Source organism: Battus philenor, unplaced genomic scaffold (genome assembly GCF_028537555.1).
Source record: "Battus philenor isolate CCGP_79_NKW_IND1 unplaced genomic scaffold, ilBatPhil1.0.hap1 SCAF_6, whole genome shotgun sequence".
NCBI classification, from domain to species: Eukaryota; Metazoa; Arthropoda; class Insecta; order Lepidoptera; family Papilionidae; genus Battus; species Battus philenor.
The window spans coordinates 8,100,880-8,122,543 of NW_027181726.1; the positions used below are offsets into that span (position 1 = coordinate 8,100,880).

General features: G+C 35.7%; 1 protein-coding gene across 1 annotated transcript in view; it reads left to right on the top strand.

Moving 5' to 3' along the window:
• dpy (dumpy) overlaps positions 1 to 21,664 on the top strand; it is a 97,741-nt gene that overhangs the window by 25,258 nt on the left and 50,819 nt on the right. The window contains exons 24-51 of the mRNA XM_068773719.1: positions 484 to 1,257; positions 1,965 to 2,108; positions 2,514 to 2,588; positions 2,737 to 2,811; positions 8,568 to 8,780; positions 9,958 to 10,140; positions 10,214 to 10,417; positions 10,500 to 10,790; positions 10,886 to 12,031; positions 12,168 to 12,503; positions 12,587 to 13,858; positions 14,063 to 14,368; positions 14,673 to 14,987; positions 15,101 to 15,418; positions 15,508 to 15,819; positions 15,901 to 16,212; positions 16,289 to 16,600; positions 16,676 to 16,987; positions 17,131 to 17,445; positions 17,519 to 17,845; positions 17,929 to 18,240; positions 18,399 to 18,719; positions 18,958 to 19,272; positions 19,639 to 19,953; positions 20,082 to 20,399; positions 20,476 to 20,799; positions 20,917 to 21,213; positions 21,295 to 21,618. Coding sequence (XP_068629820.1) covers positions 484 to 1,257; positions 1,965 to 2,108; positions 2,514 to 2,588; positions 2,737 to 2,811; positions 8,568 to 8,780; positions 9,958 to 10,140; positions 10,214 to 10,417; positions 10,500 to 10,790; positions 10,886 to 12,031; positions 12,168 to 12,503; positions 12,587 to 13,858; positions 14,063 to 14,368; positions 14,673 to 14,987; positions 15,101 to 15,418; positions 15,508 to 15,819; positions 15,901 to 16,212; positions 16,289 to 16,600; positions 16,676 to 16,987; positions 17,131 to 17,445; positions 17,519 to 17,845; positions 17,929 to 18,240; positions 18,399 to 18,719; positions 18,958 to 19,272; positions 19,639 to 19,953; positions 20,082 to 20,399; positions 20,476 to 20,799; positions 20,917 to 21,213; positions 21,295 to 21,618 — 10,068 coding nt within the window. The remainder of the gene's footprint in view (positions 1 to 483; positions 1,258 to 1,964; positions 2,109 to 2,513; positions 2,589 to 2,736; positions 2,812 to 8,567; positions 8,781 to 9,957; positions 10,141 to 10,213; positions 10,418 to 10,499; positions 10,791 to 10,885; positions 12,032 to 12,167; positions 12,504 to 12,586; positions 13,859 to 14,062; positions 14,369 to 14,672; positions 14,988 to 15,100; positions 15,419 to 15,507; positions 15,820 to 15,900; positions 16,213 to 16,288; positions 16,601 to 16,675; positions 16,988 to 17,130; positions 17,446 to 17,518; positions 17,846 to 17,928; positions 18,241 to 18,398; positions 18,720 to 18,957; positions 19,273 to 19,638; positions 19,954 to 20,081; positions 20,400 to 20,475; positions 20,800 to 20,916; positions 21,214 to 21,294; positions 21,619 to 21,664) is intronic.

A 21,664-nucleotide genomic window follows, 5' to 3' on the forward strand; every position in this document is an offset into this window, starting at 1 on the left:
CACGTCTCTATTTGTATAAAAAAATCGTTCGTCTAATTACAATAAATGAAAAAAAATTAATTTGTTTTCAATATACGTGTAAAGATTTTTGTAAATTTTGGTGAGGGTATTTTTTGAAACCGAACACATTACTTGTTTCAAATATTTTCTTTTATCTCATCATATAAAAAGTTAGTTAACAAAAATTTTATTCTAGCGTGCAAAATTGTGTCCATTTGCTATTTCATGTCAATTGTATTTTAAAAAAAAATGATTGTTTATCTGAAATTAGTGGAAGCATTCTCACCGTTCGTGCTTAAATACAGTTCGTAACATTTTGTTCGGCTTCATGTACATATGGCTTGTATTATAATATTCCGTTATATATCTTTGGTCATAAACTATCAGTTTCAAAAAGCATGCACTGTCTCGTGAGAAAGTTTCCTCTTCGTGGCTGAAGGTACAGCTCTTTCGACTTTGCTTTCTTCTTTCACATCTTCCTAGGTATCGAATGTACGAGTGACAAGGACTGTCCAGTAGACAAAGCGTGTTTGAGCTTACACTGCGTCGACCCATGTACGATTCGAGATGTTTGCGGTGAAGATGCACTCTGCGTGTCTGTTATGCATCGCGCTCAATGTTCGTGTCCACAATGTTACGTGGGTCAACCACGCCTCGCTTGCCGTCTTGATCCTACTTGTAAGCCAACAGTTGATCTGAATACAACTATTACTTGTTCAGACAGCAAGCCTTGCCCAACAAAGTTGGCATGCGATACCAACACTAATCAATGCTATAACCCTTGTTTGAAATACAATAACTGCAGGCCAAATCAGAAATGTGAAGTAAGAAATCACAAACCGGTCTGCGTCTGTCGCAACGGATTTGCATTAAACGAAAAAGGAGAATTAACTTGCGCACCGGAACACGCAGAATGTACTAGAGATGAACAATGTCAATCCAATGCTGTATGTCGTAACACCAGATGCGTTAATCCTTGTGTAACATCACGAGAACCCATGTGTCCGCAAGGAAAGCAGTGTGAAGTAGTAGAACATCGCGTCATGTGCGTCTGTGTGGAGGAATGCCATCCAACTGTATCGATTTGCCTCAGGGATAATGGATGTCCACAAAACTTGGCCTGCATAGATTTTCAGTGCAAAGATCCATGCAAAAGTGCATGTGGTGATGCTCCATGCTCAGTTGAAGATCACCATCCTGTGTGCAAATTTTGTCCTAGTGGATTTACTCACGATGAAAAGCATGGATGCATTAAAGGTAATATTACCGCTGCAAAATGTTACATACTTTGATAGAATTTCTATTAGTACTTTTTGTCTTAATTGAATCTTAATAATTTTCTTCTTATTGCAGGAGATATAGATTATTTCTACTTCATGCGGACCTTTCTCTGTTTCTTATTTTTCTGGCATGTTATCTTTCTTTTCCACAGTTCGAATTTTCTCTTTATCAGGTAGATTTTAAGCATGATTATAATGTGTGTAAATATTATTAATTTCAATAATAACTTTCACATTCTGGTGGTGGACGCGCTTGAACACTCAATTCTAACGCTTTCAAACTCTGATATTTTAAGAGCTGCAACAAAACTGCCACGAGACAGAGTTTGCAACTATAAATTTTAATACCTTTATTTCCTTATATTATTTCAGTATGTATGCAGTGTGGTTTACGTAATTGTTTTGGTTTTAAAACAGTTAGTTTTATTTTGTTTTATATGTATGGGTAATTTTACTATTGTTTATATTACACATCTGTGTATATAGAAAATGATGATTTGGTTGTACAGATGTTTAGTAGTTGACCTTCTCTTATCTTTAACGGGAAACTGATTAACTAAAATTAATTACCTTGAAACATGTATGATTTGGAGAAAAAAAAAAACAATTAAATTTACATTTGCAGTTCTCGAACAGTGTTTGTTTGTAAAGTATAAAAGTTAGTAATTACTTCTATGTACACAGCCTTAGAGTGCGACGCACATGAGCATTGCACCGATGGCCTAGCGTGTGTAAATGGACGGTGCATGGATCCCTGCACCCATGGAAGTCCATGTTTAGCTGGGCAACGATGTGCTGTCATTAATCATCAACCAGTTTGTTCAAAAGGTACTTTAAATATTTTTTATCAAATAGGCCTCAATTATACACAATAAGTAATGTGATTATTCAACACCTAATATATAATGCTAGCGGTACTTTCAATTAGGTAGAAATCTACTAATCTCGTAGGTTCGTTTGTAAGTAAACATGTCATGTGTGACTGGCAGACGTTAATGTAATGAATAAACTTTTATCTTAGCTTAATTTTTTTATTGTTATAACATTATTCCATTTGTATCTTTTTGTTTAATGGGTTGTGAATAATTTTATTTAGCGACACAGTTGGTACTTACGCTGGTTAAATTAAATAGAAAATTGAAATTTATAGGTCAGATTAAATAAATATTATGCTTTTTATGTACTACGTATTATGAATTTATGTAAAATATAACTGATTATTTCTATTTATAGTCTGCCAATGCCAAAGTGACGCTGATTGCAAAAGGCTTTCAAATACCCATTGTGATGGATGCGCATGTGTGGCAGGTGGGTGTGATTTTATGAAAACATTGTTGTATATTACAAATAGTTATTTAAAAATTTTGATGTATTTTAAAATTATTTTTTTCTATTAATCCGCGGAGATGGGTAGTTGTCATTTCTGTAAAATGTACTAATTGTTTATTTAAATTAGGTGGAGAGCCTACAAATTGTGGTCATTGTCGACCTGGTGTACCCTGCGATCCGTTCTCTGGAGCATGCTTGGAAAGTGAGTACTTAAAATAATGTATCAAATACTAATGATTTATTCTTTTGATAAGCGATATTTATGCTAATGTCTTCTGTGGTTTAGCTATATCTTAATATATTCTGGACAGATCTTGTCCTTCGGGTATTTTATAAATATGAGCTAAATCACGAATTAAAATATTATTACTCGCAGTCTGCTACCATAAGACTAGTATGTCTGCAATTATTTTATTATCTGTGAATAGCAAAACTAACTCCAGATTAACTGGGTATTGCTATACATTTTAAAGTACCATTTTGTCCGATAAAACGCCACAAAGTTCTGGCTACACTATCACGGCTGACCCGGCAGGCAACATAATCTTTATTGTAGATGCAATTTTGGTAAAACGTGTCTCAAACTATTTTAGAAACTGTTGTAGAAATACTTCAAGGTTTAGGTGTTTTAAATATGATTTTTAGGCTTAACGACCAATACTACCGGTTTATTAATAATTATCTTGCTTTATAATCATACTAATAAAATTCGTTTATAGGTTTTGGTGGACTCATATAGAACATTCTTAAGGTCTGTTAAGCCTAAAGTCATCTCTTATCTTTTCTATTTCTTTTCTATGGCCATAGATTAGAAAGATTTCTCTTCTTCACAAATCGACCGCTTTTGGTCTTTACTTCACTTGTGTCTTGTAAAAGCTTATATTTTATTTTCTATTTAAAAGTATAAAATTTTCGTTCAAAAAACCTTTTTTGTAAATTATTATTAACATGTTTCTTATTACGTTCCCATTAACAGATGACCGCCCTAAAAATATTCCACTAACATACTCCGACGTTACAACTACTGGTTCGACATTGACCGTACCGACTACTTCGTTGACACAAAGTACTGTAGTAACTAATAATGAATATGTCACTTATACAACTATGGAAACTACAAATGATGATAGTTTGACACTAAACTCCAATTTCTCGCAAAATTTAAAATCTTTACAAGTTGACGAAGTAGTCACTAAAGTGTATGATTCTACCACAAGTACTGAATCTGTTAATTATACTGGCAACACGTACAAACCTACTACTTCTAACACTATTTCTTCCATAACTACAGAATATCAAGTAATGTCAAGTCCCGAAAATTCAAACATAAAAAGAGGACAATTGTCAACAACTTTGAAAGATGAAAGTGTAATATTACAAGATACAACTACGTCGTATAATATGGAAAAAGAATTATCAATAGCGTTAACCAATACTACTGTTCCATTTGAACAACATTCATATTCTTTAAGTAATATCGAAAATTTAAAAACTAACAATATTACAAAAGCTAAAACTGGAACTATGCTCAATAATTCTGTCGTAAACGAACAACAAATGACAACGACAATGACCTTAACGTCGGATTCAGAAGAATTTATACGAAATAACAGTACTAGTCATTTAGAAAGTACAATTAAGCCTATTTCTTCTCGCACAGAAACTAATGGTACAAGAAAACAAGTTAGTGATAACAAACTGCATAAAACATCTGAAAATCAAAGAAAATTAAATAATAACTACACGGAAGCTTTGTTACACGGGCTTTTTGAACATAGTGATACAAATCACGATAAAGAGCCAACAACAACGGCTCATACTGAAATAAGTGAAAGTAACAACGACTTTGTAGATAATTATAAAAGTACAACAATTGATCAAGTTTTGACAAGTACAGATCAAAGTGTATCACATAAACTTCAGTTCAAGGATGATAATAAATTGAAGGAAATTTTTGAACCTAGTTTTTCAACAACGTTTGATATAAAAGAGTACGACACGTCATTTTCTGAAGCTCATTTAGGAACTTCTCCTAGTGATGAAAGCATTTCAACAGCGATGAAAAATAATTTAAACTACATGACAAGTACGGACGCGCAAACATTTTTCACAAGTTTTCCAACTACCTTTAATGATATACAGACAGATTATTCTGATATTACAACTTTAAGAAATGATGATAAAAATTACAAAGATACAAGCGGAAGCTATATAACAACAATTGGAGGAACATCCACAATCTCGACAAATAACGACAAAAATTATATTCAAAGTAACAATATTCTTTCAGCTACGGATAGTTCACAAAGCTTAATTAATAAAATTACTTATAAGCCTGAACATGTACCATCAACAACAGAAGCATTTCCAATAACTGTCCCTACAAATGAGATAATGAATAATTTAAAACCAATAACTACGTCAACAACTTCGGATCACCTCTCCCCTTTTATTTCTAACGTAGAAACTACTTTAAAGAGCGTAAATACGGAAGAATATAAAGGAATCGCAATGTCAAAAACCTCTACTGGAAATAAAGACTATACTAAAAATTTTAATTTCATTACTCCGACCGAATATTACAAAAGCGATTATTATGATACCACTTTGTTCAAAACTGACAACGTTAATGGAGACAAAGATATGATCTTCAATAATCGGGAAGAGGAACAAAAAATGTCCACAGATTCTTCGACAGCCACGACAGATTCTGTTGTTAAAGATAATTTATTTTTATCCGTATTACCTGAAAATACTTCAGAAAAATCTCATAAAACTGAATCCAGCACCATATTGAAAATTGTATCAAGAACAGATAAAAATGAGGAGATAACTAATTTATTGGCAACAGAAATTATATCTTCGACAACAAATAAAAATTATGTTACTTCTGAATTTGACGCAATTCCTCAAACAAGTAACCATGATGTATTTGATAATACAAATCCATCTACTGATGAAATGTTATCGAGTACTAACATTATTAAAGATGATGACAATGTTATTACAGATTTAGATAACAATATTAAATTTGATGCATCGGTTATCACGGAAGCCACGACCCGTTTTACAACAGAAGATATCGTACAAAGTTATTCACATTTCGAAATTCAAACTAAAGGACCAAATGATATTGGTTTTAGTGCTATAACTGAACCTACACTAACAAACCAAAATAATATTCTAACAACTATAGATTCATCAACTATTACAGCTAAAATATACGACAATAGCGTACAACATGTTTCAACGCCACCAACTATAAATGACAACGACGAACCTTTCATCAGTACAACTCAATTTAGTTATGACTATATGACCACGAAAAACACAGATTTTACCGACGAACAGAAAACAAAACTGCTAACAACCAAAAATTACGAAAAAAGTGGAACTGTAGGAAATGATTTTGAATTTACACAAATAGTGAACTCAGTTACACCTTCTATCACCTTGGACGATAGTACTGGTGACTCGGCTAAATTCACTCAAAATACTGAGGAAGTAAAGTATTTCCCAAACAACGGTGCTAATACAAACATTAAATTATCAACAAATTCTTATTATACTACTTCATCTTCCACAAATATTCCAGAACATTTCGTAACTTCAGGTATTAAATCTGAAAATCCACAATTTGAATTTACGAGTTATAATCCATTTCAAACAAAAATTTCTCCCATTGAAACAAACACAGGTGAAAGCACAACTAAACCGTCCATTACTAACCAAACAACAGATGTTACAGATTCTACCATAGATTACCTTGCTTATTCCGTAAACAGCACATCTTTGTCCACTGAAACATCACCTACAGAGATTATTGATTCCAATTCGGAAAAAAACAAAGATATATCTGACTCATCGACAAAGGATGAGATGACGAATACTTATGAAGTTACACTCAAATCAATTGGCGAGAATAACTATGAACTAGCTATGTCTACTAGTACATTGAATTATAAACCTTTAAATAACCCTGAATCTTCTATTGATGCTGAAGAAAATACTACAATTAAAATATCAACTGTTTCTTCAGTGACAACAGATAAATACCATCATTTCACTTCTCAAAATGAAAAGGTACAATCGGACAGATACACGACAGAAGCTTCAAATTCAGAATTACTAAAACAAACATCTAGTTTATACGTGGATAAAATAGATGAATTTAAATTCACTTTGCCTGTCAGTGTACCTAAAAGTGTAACACCACCTGCTACGGATGCAACGATTTCAATGGATACGAATAGCGAACAAAAAGGAACTGATCCTTTCAGCGCTTCAACAGTCACAACTCCTTCGCTTGAAATAAATACATTTACCCTGTCTTCTTTAACAATGCCAATTGATCAAACCACACTACCGGATGAGGTTTCAGAAATTAAACATTTAGTTAGGGATAAGAATTATTATCCATTTACTGGTAATGTTATAAGCATTGATTCATCTTTCACGCCTAAGACAACGTTAGCGGACGGAGATATTATTGCTGAAAACTCAGCTCGTACTGCTATAACTCCCGACCAATCTACGGTCACAACTTCTTTAACTGAAGTTTATTTTGACGGTATCTCCACAAAACAAAATACTACTATTATTGTAACAGATACAACAGATACATCTATGATTACTCACAAACAAAAGCAAGAATTACACACCAAAGCCGTTAACGTTAAAGATAATTTATCTACCACTGAATTCGACGAAAATTTTACCTTGATAAATGATTTACCAGTAACTCCTCAATTTATACCAACTACTAAAATACCTGACGAAAACATACGAGAAAGTAACTTGGGAAAGAAAGAGCTTGATTCATATACAACGCCGGGAGTTACTTATGAAACACTAACAGACGAAAAAAATACATTTCCAGATTTGAAGGTTACATCAGAGTCTTTAGATTTTACGGAAAAAACACCTACGTTAGTTCAAAGCACCCATATGAATGATATAAATAACGATAATGATGCGAATTTAAAATATACCGGAATGACATTTGAATCCACTGTTGAAAACATTGTAACGTTAGCACCAGACAAATTTTTCGACAAGGATGTTACTTCACACGGAAGCAATATGCATCATTCCGTGCCCGGTGAATTAGATAGCCAATTCATGATTCTTAACTTGGAAAATAAATCTTCTCCGAGTGTTATAAATAACAGCCAAATACCTTTAAAAGAATTTGAGTTGACTACAAATGACATTCCCGTCACATATACGTCAACTGAAACTACGTTTGAAAAGTTATTTACTGACGATATTTTTAATTCTATTCCTTATACAACAACAGAACTACCTATTACAACTTTAGAAACCACTAAATCTGATTCGTTAGGAGCAATACACTTCTCTTCCTCTACTCCACCCGATTTAAGTACGTCCATAGAATATTTGTCATCGCGACGGAAGGACATAGATATTCCCGCATGGACTGACTCAACAATGTATACTGAACAGACATCTACGGAAACTACTTTTACTGACATTACTGACAAACAATTTAATACCCAATGTAAACTTAACACACATTGTACGACACTTGAAACCTGCTTAAATGGAGTATGTCAAAACCCATGTGAGGTGATGCCGAAACCGTGTACAAAGAAATCTTCCTGTAAAGTAATCGACCATGCGGCTGTTTGTATATGCAATGATGACGCTGAGGACTTCTGTGTCAGAGGTATGCTTAAAATAAATTATTTGCATACCATGTACTTAAAGAAATTTATTCCGTAAGCTAGTTGTACTTTAGATCTTTTTTAAAAATTAAAAAAAAAACAATGTGGTTGTTTTATCGGACAAATGAGTAAAAATGTGTATAGTAAAAAGTAATATTATTAAATAATTATATTAATAATTGTACAAACATCAAAATACATTTCATATATTCATTATTCATTTAACTATACAGTAACACACTAATTTCTAAAATAAAATGTAATATAATAGCGCCACCGGGGACACCAAAAACACCGGAGCCATGTCATTCCGACCGTGATTGTATAGAAATTGAAGCCTGTTTTATGGGATGGTGCCAGAATCCTTGTGAGTTCGACAAATGTGGTATCGGTGCTAATTGTCAACCAGTAAAACAGAGGCCTATGTGTTCATGTCCTTTGGGATATGATGGAGATCCTGCCGTTAAATGTACTCCTAAAATATGTAAGCTAAATTTACTAATTCCATATTAAATCATCATTAAAACATACATAACTAAATCTAACAAATTCAAATGTCATTGATATAAACGTCGTATAAGTGTTTTTCTTCTGATTTGCATTGTTGTATATTCGTTATTTTAATGATAACGGATTGTGGCCAATCAACGAAAACATTAAAGAAGTACGAAATTAACATCAAAATATTTTTGCAAATATTTCTTTTTGCGCTTAATAGATTAACAGTGCTAGTCTTGAATTGTAAATTTTCTTCAATTTGATAAACAGACCGTCCCTTAATGAACTAATTTTAACAATGTTTGGGGATCAAAGGTTTTCTTAGAAGTTTACCAAATTCTTCTTTTTATTAATTTCTGCCACATAATTTTCCTTCAGAAATTTTTACAGCAGCGTTATTGAATTTTCCGAGCTTGTAATTTCTTTAGACTACATACATACATTGGGACGAAACAGGTCGTAAGAGAGAAACAAACGTCCCGACTAAGACTTACCTGTTTCTAAAATGATACCTCAATTTTCTCATGTTTTTGAGTCTCATGCTGTAGGATTTCAGGTGTTTAACATGAGTATATAAACAGTTTAAGTGCAAATTTCATGTCCGATGGAGACTGGCACGAGTGATTGTGTGTGACTGGAGTTATTATTCGATCAAAAGCACTTAGTGCAAATTTATTTATTTCAATGATTTACACTACATTTTTAAGAGAGGCCGATTTTATATTACTTTTATTTAAAAAATAAAGATTATTCAAAATAATTATTTTAGCCACCAAAAACATACTCGCAGCACATAAAATTATATACGACAAGACAATGTTTTAGTTACGTGTATGTGTTACTATAAAAAACATGAATAAACTCAAGTTCTTAAAGAATATTGACTTAAAAGAATATTTTTATGAGTGTACAAATACAATCTAGATAAGATGATATAAAAAGTGATATTTCAAAAAATGTGATATTTTACTTTTCAACTTATTTTCATAACATACACGATAAAAGTTCATCTAAAATAGATAAAGTTGAGAAATAACGGGTTTTCTCGATTTTCATAATACCATAAAAAATTATTTTATTTTGTGTTGTTGACTCTCGCACTTAAAACATTTTTTCTCTTTCACATTATTATAAATATATGAAATATTCTTCCTTTTACCCAGTTGGTTGCACACGAAATGAAGACTGTTCTGTAACGGAGGCCTGCATTAATAGTGTATGTCAACCCCCATGTGCCTTACACAATCCGTGCGCACTTAACGCAGTATGTATAAACACAAACCATGGTTCGGATTGTACCTGCATTGAAGGATTTCAGGGCAATGGATACGTTGGATGTACTCCAGGTATGTATAATAGTAATAATATTATAAGTTATTAAAACTTATTCTTTTATTTAACACAATGGTTCGTTTCCAGTTCGCAATCTCTCGCAGTCTGTATGTCAGTACAATGAAGACTGTCCTCCGGAACTACTTTGTGACAGAATGAATAGAATTTGCATCAACCCATGTGCTATTAATAAATGTGGGGATAATGCCGAATGTGTACCAGAAAATCATGGTGTTCGATGCCAATGTGGGGCTGGATTTACAGGAAATCCGTTTTTAGAATGTTATAAAGGTGAACATAAGTTTAAAGATTAATAAAATAATTTTTATCACAGTTCTGCAATATTTTTATATCAAAATATATTATTTTTTAGTTAAAGGATGTCGATCAGACAACGAATGTATAAATTCAGAAGCCTGTATCAACGGCTTATGTGGATCTCCGTGTAAATGTGGCATAAATGCAGTTTGTGATGTTTTAAATCATCGTGCTTCTTGCAAATGTCTGCCAGGATACACTGGTAACCCAATATTAGGCTGCGAGCCTCCTGCAAATCCTTGTAATCCTAACCCCTGCGGTTTTAATGCACTATGTGAAAGCGATAACGGCAACCCTATTTGTTTCTGCCCTAAAGGCTTAACGGGTAATCCTTTCAAAAATTGCAGTAAGTATTGCATTTTTTCTATATTATTGAAATTCTTGCAAATATGTATTATTTTTAAACAACATTAACAAATATTTTTGTTGCTTTTGTTATAGTACCGGAAGGGAATGAATGTGAACCTAATCCTTGTGGTCCCAACACCGGATGTCGATTGATAGATAATAAACCAGCATGTTTCTGTTTACCAAACTATGAAGGCAATCCGCCTAGACAACCTTGTAAACTTCCACAAAATCCTTGCAATCCATCGCCGTGTGGACCTAACACACAATGTACAGTTTTATCTAACGGATTCTCTAAATGTACTTGTTTACATGGTTATATAGAAAGTCCAAACACAGTTAGAGGTTGCATAGAAGCACGCAATCCATGCGACCCAAATACGTGCGGTGATGGTGCACGATGTGATCCTAATAGATCTCCGGTTTGTTACTGCCCTGAAAATACAGTTGGAAATCCTTATAAGTCATGTAATCCATCCCACCATTCGAAGGTTCTTTGTCAACCAGGCCCGTGTGGACCAAATGCTGATTGTTACGTAACCACTAACCGGGAAATGTGTTTCTGTAAACTCGGTTTTAGTGGAGATCCATACACAGGTTGTGAGATTCATAGAAATCAGTGCTTACCAAACCCTTGTGGGCCCCGAGGTATTTGTAGCCTTAATTACGATGGTCAGGCTTTATGCAGTTGTGCTGCTGGTAGTACCGGAGACCCGTACGGAATAGATGGATGTGTTTCCCTTGAGTGTGAAGTGGATGATGAATGTGAGCCAAATAAATCATGCATCGGATTTTCTTGCCGCGATCCATGTCCCGGTGTATGCGGTATAAATGCCAAATGTTATGTAGAATCACACCGCCCTACATGTGTATGTGAAGATGGTCTCGTTGGAAATCCGTTAATATGTTGTTTACCACCTGAAGATCAAAAATCATTCCGTCCTTGTGACCGAGCACAATGTGGATTAAACGCAATTTGTCAAAACGTCGGAGATGATGCAGTTTGTTCCTGTCCACCAGGTCTATCTGGAGATTCGACTGTCGAATGCAAACCAGAATGTTTAATGAATTCAGATTGTTTATCTAGTGAAGCGTGCCTTAACCAGAAATGCGTAGATCCATGCTCTTTCAAAAATGTTTGCGGAATGGATGCGTCATGTGTTTGCACAGACCACACGGTATCTTGCATTTGTCCAGAAGGATACATCGGGGATCCGAGAATCCAGTGTGTTTACCGACGTAAGTATAAATAATTTGTATAAAATATGAGATATTCGTTTTAAGAATTATTCATTGATATTTACCTTTTTATTTAAACTTAAATGTATTTGACGAGTTTTAATAATACTCGTTATATTTTTTTCTTTTATTTCAGCTATTATCATTCCAAGTGATAATTCTACTAAGCAACCATGTTCACCAAACCCTTGCGACGTAAATGAATTGTGTGATGTTTATAGTGATCAAATTGCAATATGCGTGCCATGTATGGGACCTCAAGATATAAATAATCCAGCTTGTAGACCGCAATGCGTTCTTAGCTCCGATTGTGAATTTGATAAGGCTTGCTTAAAAAATAAATGTGTTGATCCGTGTCCCGGTTCTTGTGGCGTCAATGCAGCTTGTTTGGTTTATCATCATGATCCTATTTGCCGCTGTAAAGAAGGTTTTGAAGGGAATCCCTATGAACATTGCCAACCAAGTACTAGTTGTACGTATTGTGTTTTTCTTTTATACAATAACTAATTCTTAGTTTATATTAGATAACGTTTAATAAAATATAACTTTTTACAGCAACAGTACGAGAAACGTGTGACAACATCCGCTGTGGAGATAATGCTTTATGCAAAAATTTAAATGGTATCCTTACATGCGAATGTTTGCCTGACTTTTTCGGCAACCCGTATCTTTCCTGCAGACCTGAATGCGCTATTAATAGCGATTGTCCGACTAATATGGCTTGTTTAAATAATAAGTGTAGATCTCCGTGTAATGACGTTTGTGGCGTCAACGCATTATGCGAAACAATTAACCATCATGCAATATGTTATTGTGCACCAGGCCAAACGGGAGATCCTTATGTTAGGTGTCAGGCAACAGTATCAGTAACACCACCGTTGTCGATCTGTGATCCTTCGCCATGTGGCTCATATAGCCGTTGCCTTGTCTCATCTTCCGGTTCAGCTGTGTGTTCATGTTTGCCCGGCCATGTCGGTATGCCACCCATGTGTCAACCTGAATGTGTTGCAAACTCCGATTGTTCTCAAGATTTAACATGTGTTAATCAGAAATGTATTAACCCATGTCAAGGAAGTTGTGGCACCGGTGCCACCTGTTTTGTAGTCAATCACAACCCGTTATGTAGTTGCGATCACGGAAGAACTGGCGATCCGTTTATTGCATGTGAGGTAATTGGTGAAGAGAAAACTCAAACAAAATTACCTCCTGGAAGTAACCCATGTTTACCATCACCTTGTGGACCTAATTCTGTTTGCGAAATAAAATCCAATCATCCAGTTTGTTCATGTCAACCAAACTACTCTGGAACGCCACCTTACTGTAGACCTGAGTGTATAATAAGCCAGGAGTGCCCTTCAAATCAGGCTTGTATCAACGAAAAATGTACAGATCCATGTAAGAACGCATGTGGAACCAATGCTAAATGCGACGTTGTAAATCATACACCATTGTGCAGTTGTTTGGACGGGTTTAAAGGAGATGCATTTATAGGATGTGTTGTAATAACAAAAGATGATGAAACTCCATGTAATCCTTCGCCTTGCGGAGAAAATACTCTATGCACTGTAGTTGAAAACACAGCTCGGTGCTCATGTATTCCACCAAATATAGGAAATCCTTATGCTGGTGGTTGTCGACCAGAATGTTCCAGAAATTCAGATTGTCCTAATAATCTTGCATGTTTGTCAAACCATTGTCGCGATCCCTGCAAAGACTTATGCGGCATAAATACTGAGTGTTCTGTCACTAACCACATTCCAGTCTGTACTTGTTTTAAAGGATATGAGGGGGACCCATTTTCATCATGTCGCCAAATTACCGAATCACGTAAGTTTTGAATTTTTTTTATCAAAATTTCTAATAGTAATTTATTGTACCCGGTGTCATACCGGGGCATACTTAAATATTCCGGTACTTGCCTCTAAATTTAATTTTCGTATTATATACTCCAGTACATAATAAGAAGATAAAATTTTATAATTATTTAATATTTTCTTATAAAAAATAAAACTTGTTTTGTCTTTACTATAGCATCGTTCATAAATCCGTGTGATCCAACACCCTGCGGCCCGAATAGTGAATGTCACGTGGTCGGTGAACGTGCTGCCTGTTCTTGTCGTCTGGGATTCCTTGGTGCCCCACCCGTGTGCCGGCCTGAATGTGCCGTGAGCTCAGATTGTCCGATTAATCGGGCTTGTATCAATCACAAATGTCAAGATCCTTGCCTTCACAGCTGCGGATTAGATGCACGATGCCATGTTGTTGGTCATAATCCAATATGCACTTGTCCAGAAAGTTTCTCAGAAGGCGATCCGTTCATAAGATGTTACAAAAAAAGTAAGAACCATTAACGAATTATACGAAATCCGTCCAAATTTCTTTTAAAAATTAATTATTTTTGTATTGATATTTTCGTATGAAATAAAATATAAATAGTAATCAATCTAATGTATCTCATAAAAATAAAATTTATTATCCCTTTAATAACCACAAATTTGATTGTATTTTCTTTTTTCTTTCACCATTTATAAAAATTAAGATGTATTATTTAGATTTTTTTGAACACACATTTGTGCTTTACAGATACAGATGTGTGTGTATTAACAAAGACGCGACCTTAGAATTTTTTTTTTGAATGCAGATATTACTTTTACGACTCCTGATCCGTGCCTGTCTTCTCCATGTGGGCCATATTCAACGTGCCGCGACGAACGCGGTCGGGCTGTATGTGCATGCGAGCCTGGAACTTTAGGTGCACCACCCGCCTGTCGCCCGCAATGTGTTATTAATCAAGACTGTCCACTTGCCCTCGCGTGTCTCAGTGGTACCTGTGTGAATCCTTGCATCGGATCATGCGGCTTCAATGCCCGTTGTAGTGTCCAGAACCATCAACCTATATGTTCCTGTGACGACGGTTATTCCGGCGATCCGTTTGCTGGCTGTAGTCAAATTGAAAGTAAGTACGGATGTTTTTTAAATATCTACGTAAGTTGCATGGTTTATTGTTGCATGTGATTATGAAGTAAGCTTGTTTAGTTTCACAATATATGTATGTAAACATGGTTTCAGTCGTGAAAGAAGTACCACGTCATCCTTGCCACCCGTCGCCTTGTGGACCTAATGCAATTTGTCGCGAAAGGAATGGTGCTGGTTCATGTATATGTATAGATGATTTCCATGGTGATCCATACTTAGGTTGTCGCCCAGAGTGCGTTATGAACACTGACTGCGCTGTAGATTCATCCTGCTTTAACAATAAGTGTATAGACCCTTGCCCAGGAACGTGTGGACAGAATGCTGAGTGTAGAGTTTCCAATCACGCACCATCTTGTTACTGCTTGGCTGGATATACTGGAAATCCTCTTCATGCATGTACTTCTATTATGAGTAAGACCTATCTTTCTTTTCTTTCTAAAAATCAATCTTTTTTTTCATTTTCTTAATTTTTCTTGTATATTCTATCACGTTTACTTCAGCTCGCCCTGAAACAATAGACCCGTGTCATCCTTCACCTTGTGGACCTTATAGTAAATGTCGTACATTTAATGGACATGCTGTTTGCACATGCCTTGAAGTTTGTATCGGGTCTCCACCAAATTGTCGACCGGAATGTATTGTAAGTTCCGATTGCCGACCAAATATGGCGTGTATAAAACAAAAGTGCTCTGACCCATGTGAGAGTATGTGTGGGGTCAACGCACTATGTCAAGTTGTTAATCATAATCCGATATGTTCGTGTCAAAGAGATTTTACCGGTGACCCTTTTGTTCACTGCTACTATGAAGAAAGTAAGTCATATTACATTTTTTTTTCTTTTTTTATGTTGAATTACAAATGATGTTTAAAAGCCTTTTTTATCATTTTATCAGAAAAAATGGCACCCATCGACAATTGCTTACCAAACCCTTGCGGTCCGCATTCTCAGTGTAAGGATCTAAATGGATTACCCGTTTGCTCATGTTTAACCAATTACGTGGGACGTCCTCCAAATTGCAGACCCGAATGCGTTATTAGTGTTGAATGTCCTAGTAATCTAGCTTGCATAGCCGAAAAATGTAGCGATCCGTGTCCAGGGTCATGTGGTATTCACACTGCATGTTCCGTTGTTAAACATGTGCCAGTGTGTACATGTGAGCAGGGATACACCGGAGATCCTTTCAGGGGTTGTTCGATCATATTACGTGAGTTTATTTATTGCTCAAATAATATTTACATATTTGCACTGTTTTAAAATTATCATTAATATCAAAATTTTAGTTATAGAAGGGCAACAGGAAAATCCGTGTTCACTTTCTCCTTGCGGAGCTAATGCGATTTGTAAAGAAAGACATGGTGTAGGGTCATGTTCCTGTCTTCCCGAGTACTATGGAGACCCATACGAAGAATGTAGACCAGAATGTGTGTTAAATTCCGATTGTTCTAAAGACAAAGCGTGTACTAATAATAAATGCAAAGATCCTTGCCCGGGAGTATGTGGAATGAATGCGGAATGTAAAGTCCACAACCATGCTCCTTCTTGCGCATGTTTACAGGGATATGAAGGAAATCCGTTTACATCTTGTTATCCAAGTGAGATTTTTAAATCAAAGTTTTAGATTTAATTAAAAATTTACAGATGTATCTAAAACACATATTTTATTTTAGGCGTCGAAAGTTCAGTTGACCCATGTTCACCTTCGCCGTGTGGGCCATATAGCTTATGTCGTATAAGCAACGGCTACGCAATTTGCTCTTGCGAGGAAAATTATTTTGGTTCCCCACCTTTTTGTCGCCCCGAGTGCATGGTCAGTAGTGACTGTATGCCCAATAAGGCATGCGTCCATCAAAAATGCGTAGACCCGTGTAGAGGAGCATGCGGCGATAATGCAAAGTGTACAGTTGTAAACCACAAGGCACTATGTAGCTGTCCGCAAAATTATGTAGGCGATCCGTTTGTACAATGTACTAGTGATCGACGTAAGTGTCAATTATAATTATTAATTACTAAAAATTTTCATCTAGACTTAGATCTGAAAAAATACTAAAACTATTAACCAATTTGATATACATTTTTTTTAAATCAAAACAAATATGAATAATACATGATGATAAATTTGTAGGACCAGATATAAAACCTTCAGGAAATCCTTGCATTCCGTCACCTTGCGGACCTTATTCCCAATGCCGTGTAGTGGGTGAAACTCCGGCATGCTCTTGTCTAATTGGCTACACCGGTCGAGCACCAAATTGTCGTCCAGAATGTATTTATGATGAAGAGTGCCCAAGCAATCTTGCTTGTATTCACGAAAAATGTTCAAGTCCATGTGAAGGATCTTGTGGTTTAAATTCTGAATGTGTCGTTATTTCACATAAGGCGGTATGTCATTGTCGTGACAGTTACACCGGCGACCCGTTTAGTGGTTGCTATTTCATAGGTGAGTTAGATAATATTAGATTATAGCTGCATATGCGCCATTTATTAAATTAACCGATTTGTTTTGTATGTAGTTGCGATATTAAATGAAGAGGAGACAAATCCATGTAATCCTTCTCCATGTGGACCTAACGCAATTTGCAAGGAAAAAAATTCTGCCGGGTCATGCACGTGCATGCCAGGATATTTCGGAGACCCGTATTTAGGTTGTCGACCCGAATGTGTTACAAACAACGACTGTCCCTCTACCAAAGCTTGCGCAAACAATAAATGTGTTGATCCTTGTCACGGAGCGTGTGGAATAAATACTCACTGTCATGTGATCCATCATAAGCCCATTTGCCAATGCATTGAGCGTTTTGAAGGAAATCCAATGGTATCTTGCCATCCACAGAGAAGCAGTTAGTATTCGTTTATTACAGTTATAGTTAATTATCTCGTTAAATTATTTGGGCAGACATTTATCACTTTCATTATATTTTAGCTACTCTCGCGGATGAAAATCCCTGTATACCGTCGCCTTGCGGTCCATACAGTCACTGTAAAGTCGTTGATAATCACGGCGTATGCTCTTGCCAAGAAGGCTATATAGGTTCACCACCGACGTGCAAACCAGAATGTGTTAGCAGTACGGATTGTCCTCAACATCAAGCTTGTATGAAACAGAAGTGTAAAGATCCATGTCCGGGAACATGTGGAAACAATGCACGATGCCAAGTTATAAATCATAACCCTATATGTACATGTAGATCAGGATTCACTGGTGATCCGTTTGTAGCTTGTGTGTTAGACAAAAGTAAGCAAAATAAAAAAATTGAACTAAATTGTGATTTATTTTTTGTATTTATTTATGCATGAATTTCAATTTTATATCTATATCTATAAATACTTTATCTTTTTCTCTTTAAGTCTTTATATACTTCACTTTTTTCTAATACATGATCTTTTTCTTAGAATCTGTCTATGCTGGACCTAAAGGAAATCCTTGTGTTCCTTCACCATGCGGTTCATACTCTCAATGTAAAGTAGTCGACGAAGCGCCTGCATGTTCATGCTTGCCGAATTATGTTGGTATTGCACCTAATTGTAGACCTGAATGTTCTATCAATGCGGAATGCCCTGGTAATCTTGCATGTCAAAATGAAAAATGTGTCGATCCATGCCCGGGATCTTGCGGTTTCAATGCTGATTGTTCTGTTGCAAACCACGTTGCGTTGTGTAATTGTATATCGGGACATACAGGCGATCCATTCAGTGGGTGCTCCATCATTGAACGTGAGTTGCTAAAAATAATATCGATAATTAACAGAATAATCGAAATAATATTTACATGAAGTTGCAGTTCCATACAGTTGGTATTGAACAGTAATTATAGTAAGTTATAAAAGTAAAATTATATCTCCATTGTTTTACAGTTCGAATAAAAAATCGAGATCTAAGCTTGTTTGTCTGTTAATAGTTGAGGCCATGCGATAGATGGCATGTATTTATGTTATTTAAACGTTTATTGCAGATGTCTCTGAACCACCACCAAATCCCTGCAATCCTTCTCCTTGCGGTGCAAATGCTCTGTGTAAAGAAAGAAATGGTATCGGCGCGTGTTCGTGTTTACCTGAATATTTCGGAGATCCATATACCGGATGTCGGCCAGAATGCGTGTCAAACTCTGATTGTGATCGTAACAAGGCTTGTACCAATAACAGGTGCAAAGATCCATGTCCAGGAACCTGTGGTATTAATGCTGAATGCAGAACAATAAATCATTCTCCTATATGCAATTGTCTCACAGGTTACAGCGGCAATCCGTTAATTAAATGTGATGTAGAAAGTAAGTACTCAACACAGAATGTGCCTAACCTTAGAAAAATAGATAGCTTAGTTATTTGTGTTACATTGGAGACTTTGTTAGCTTATCATACTTAGATTATGTAATTATCCTTCGTGTTAATAAAGAGAAAATTTATTTTATTAAAAATATGTTAGGCATATAAAACGTTAACGAGGTTTTAGTTTTAAACGAGGACGAGTTTTTTCTTTAGAAAAAAACTCTAAAGAAAAAACTATGAAAATGTAATTATTGTTTTATGAAAATTAAAGTTTATTAGTCTTAAGTAATTAAATACATTAGCATTACATTTTACCGAGTTTTCGTAGTTTTAAATATATTACACATCCTTATCTGGACTTTTTTCAGACACTGATATGTCTCAAGTTAATCCTTGTCAGCCGTCGCCCTGCGGACCTAACAGTTTGTGTCGCGCTGTTAATGGCCATAGCGTATGTACGTGCGAAAGCGGTTATATTGGTACACCACCTTCGTGCCGTCCTGAATGTATCGTTAGCTCGGAGTGTCCACAGGATAAGGCTTGCGTAAATAAGAAGTGTACTGATCCTTGCCCGAATACCTGTGGATTGAATGCGCGCTGTCAAGTTATTACTCACAATCCCATTTGTAGCTGTATAACAGGCTATACTGGAGATCCATTCACTGAGTGCATCGAAGAGCTAAGTAAGTGCAATGATATTTGCTTTAAATTTGTGTTTTACAACATTTAACTAATGCAGTTTATATTTGTATTCAATTTAATTGTGTTATACGAGCCGATATTAATTCATATATTTGTGTAATTATTTTAGGACAAGTAGATCATGTAAATCCCTGTTTACCATCGCCTTGTGGACCGAATTCGGAGTGCCGAGTCATAAGTAATCAAGCAGCATGCTCTTGTTTACCAAATTATATTGGAAGAGTACCAAATTGCAGACCAGAGTGTACCATTGACGCAGAATGCCCTAGCAACACAGCTTGTATTAACGAGCGTTGTAAAGACCCATGTCAACGAGCATGTGGATTAAATGCTATTTGTTTAACAGTTAATCATAAGCCTGTGTGTAGTTGTCAACAAGGATTTACTGGAGACGCTATTAACAGCTGTGTGCAAATTATCATTCCAAGTATGTTTGGTTTTTAATATTGTTAATTACGCAATAATATTTAAGAATGTATATCAATCAATTTACATCATTTCAGCAACGGAGAGATCAAGTCCGTGCACTCCATCCCCTTGTGGTCCAAACGCTGAATGTCGTGAACACAATGACGCTGGAGCATGTTTCTGTTCTGAAGGCTATGAAGGTGATCCGTACAGTTCATCCGGATGTAGAAGAGAATGTGAAAGTAATGATGATTGTCCATTGAACTTAGCTTGCACCAGATTCAAATGTATTGATCCCTGTCCCAAAACGTGTGGACAATTGGCTGAATGTACAGTCGAAAAACACGTTCCAATTTGCTCGTGCCCACCGGATCACACCGGAGATCCCTTCTTCCGATGTCTTAGAATAGTAACTGAAGGTAAGCAAATCCTATGTTGATGGAAACGATGTTTATTCGTTTTTTAAACTTTATCTCAATTGATGCCATGAAATGATCTGTAATTATTATACCATATAATTCATTATATATTTTCAGCTCCACCATTAAATCCTTGCGAGCCATCACCTTGTGGCCCTAATAGCCAATGTAGACAGGTCAATATGCAGGCAGTGTGTTCGTGTCTTCCAAATTATGTTGGCTCACCTCCGTCATGCAGACCACAATGTGTGGTTAACAGCGAATGTGAAACATCCAAAGCTTGCATAAATCAAAAATGTGATGACCCTTGTCCAAACACATGTGGTTTGAAAGCTCACTGTCTTGTGAAAAATCACAATCCTATTTGCACGTGTCCGGCAGGCATGACTGGAGATCCATTCACCGTTTGTTACAGTAAATAAAAACCATATTAATATAATTTATCATTAATTTTTTGTTGTATAAATACTTTTTTAATATTTATTTTTATTTTAGATATTATAGCCACCACCGAAAGACCACCATCTTGTACACCATCTCCATGTGGACCACACTCGCGCTGTCAATTACTTGCAAGTGGTCCTGCGTGTTCTTGTTTACCAGATTATGTTGGTTCACCACCCTCATGTCGTCCTGAATGTACAATTAATTCTGAATGTCCTGCTTCTTTGGCATGTGTAAGACAAAAATGTGAAGACCCTTGCCCAGGTTCTTGCGGAGTTGAAGCCAATTGTCACGTTCTGAATCATGTAGCAGTATGTGTTTGTAATGAAGGATTTACTGGAGATCCATTCTTAAGATGTACACCTATAATTGAAGGTATATACTTCTATGGTTTTATATTATTTGTATATATAACAATTAG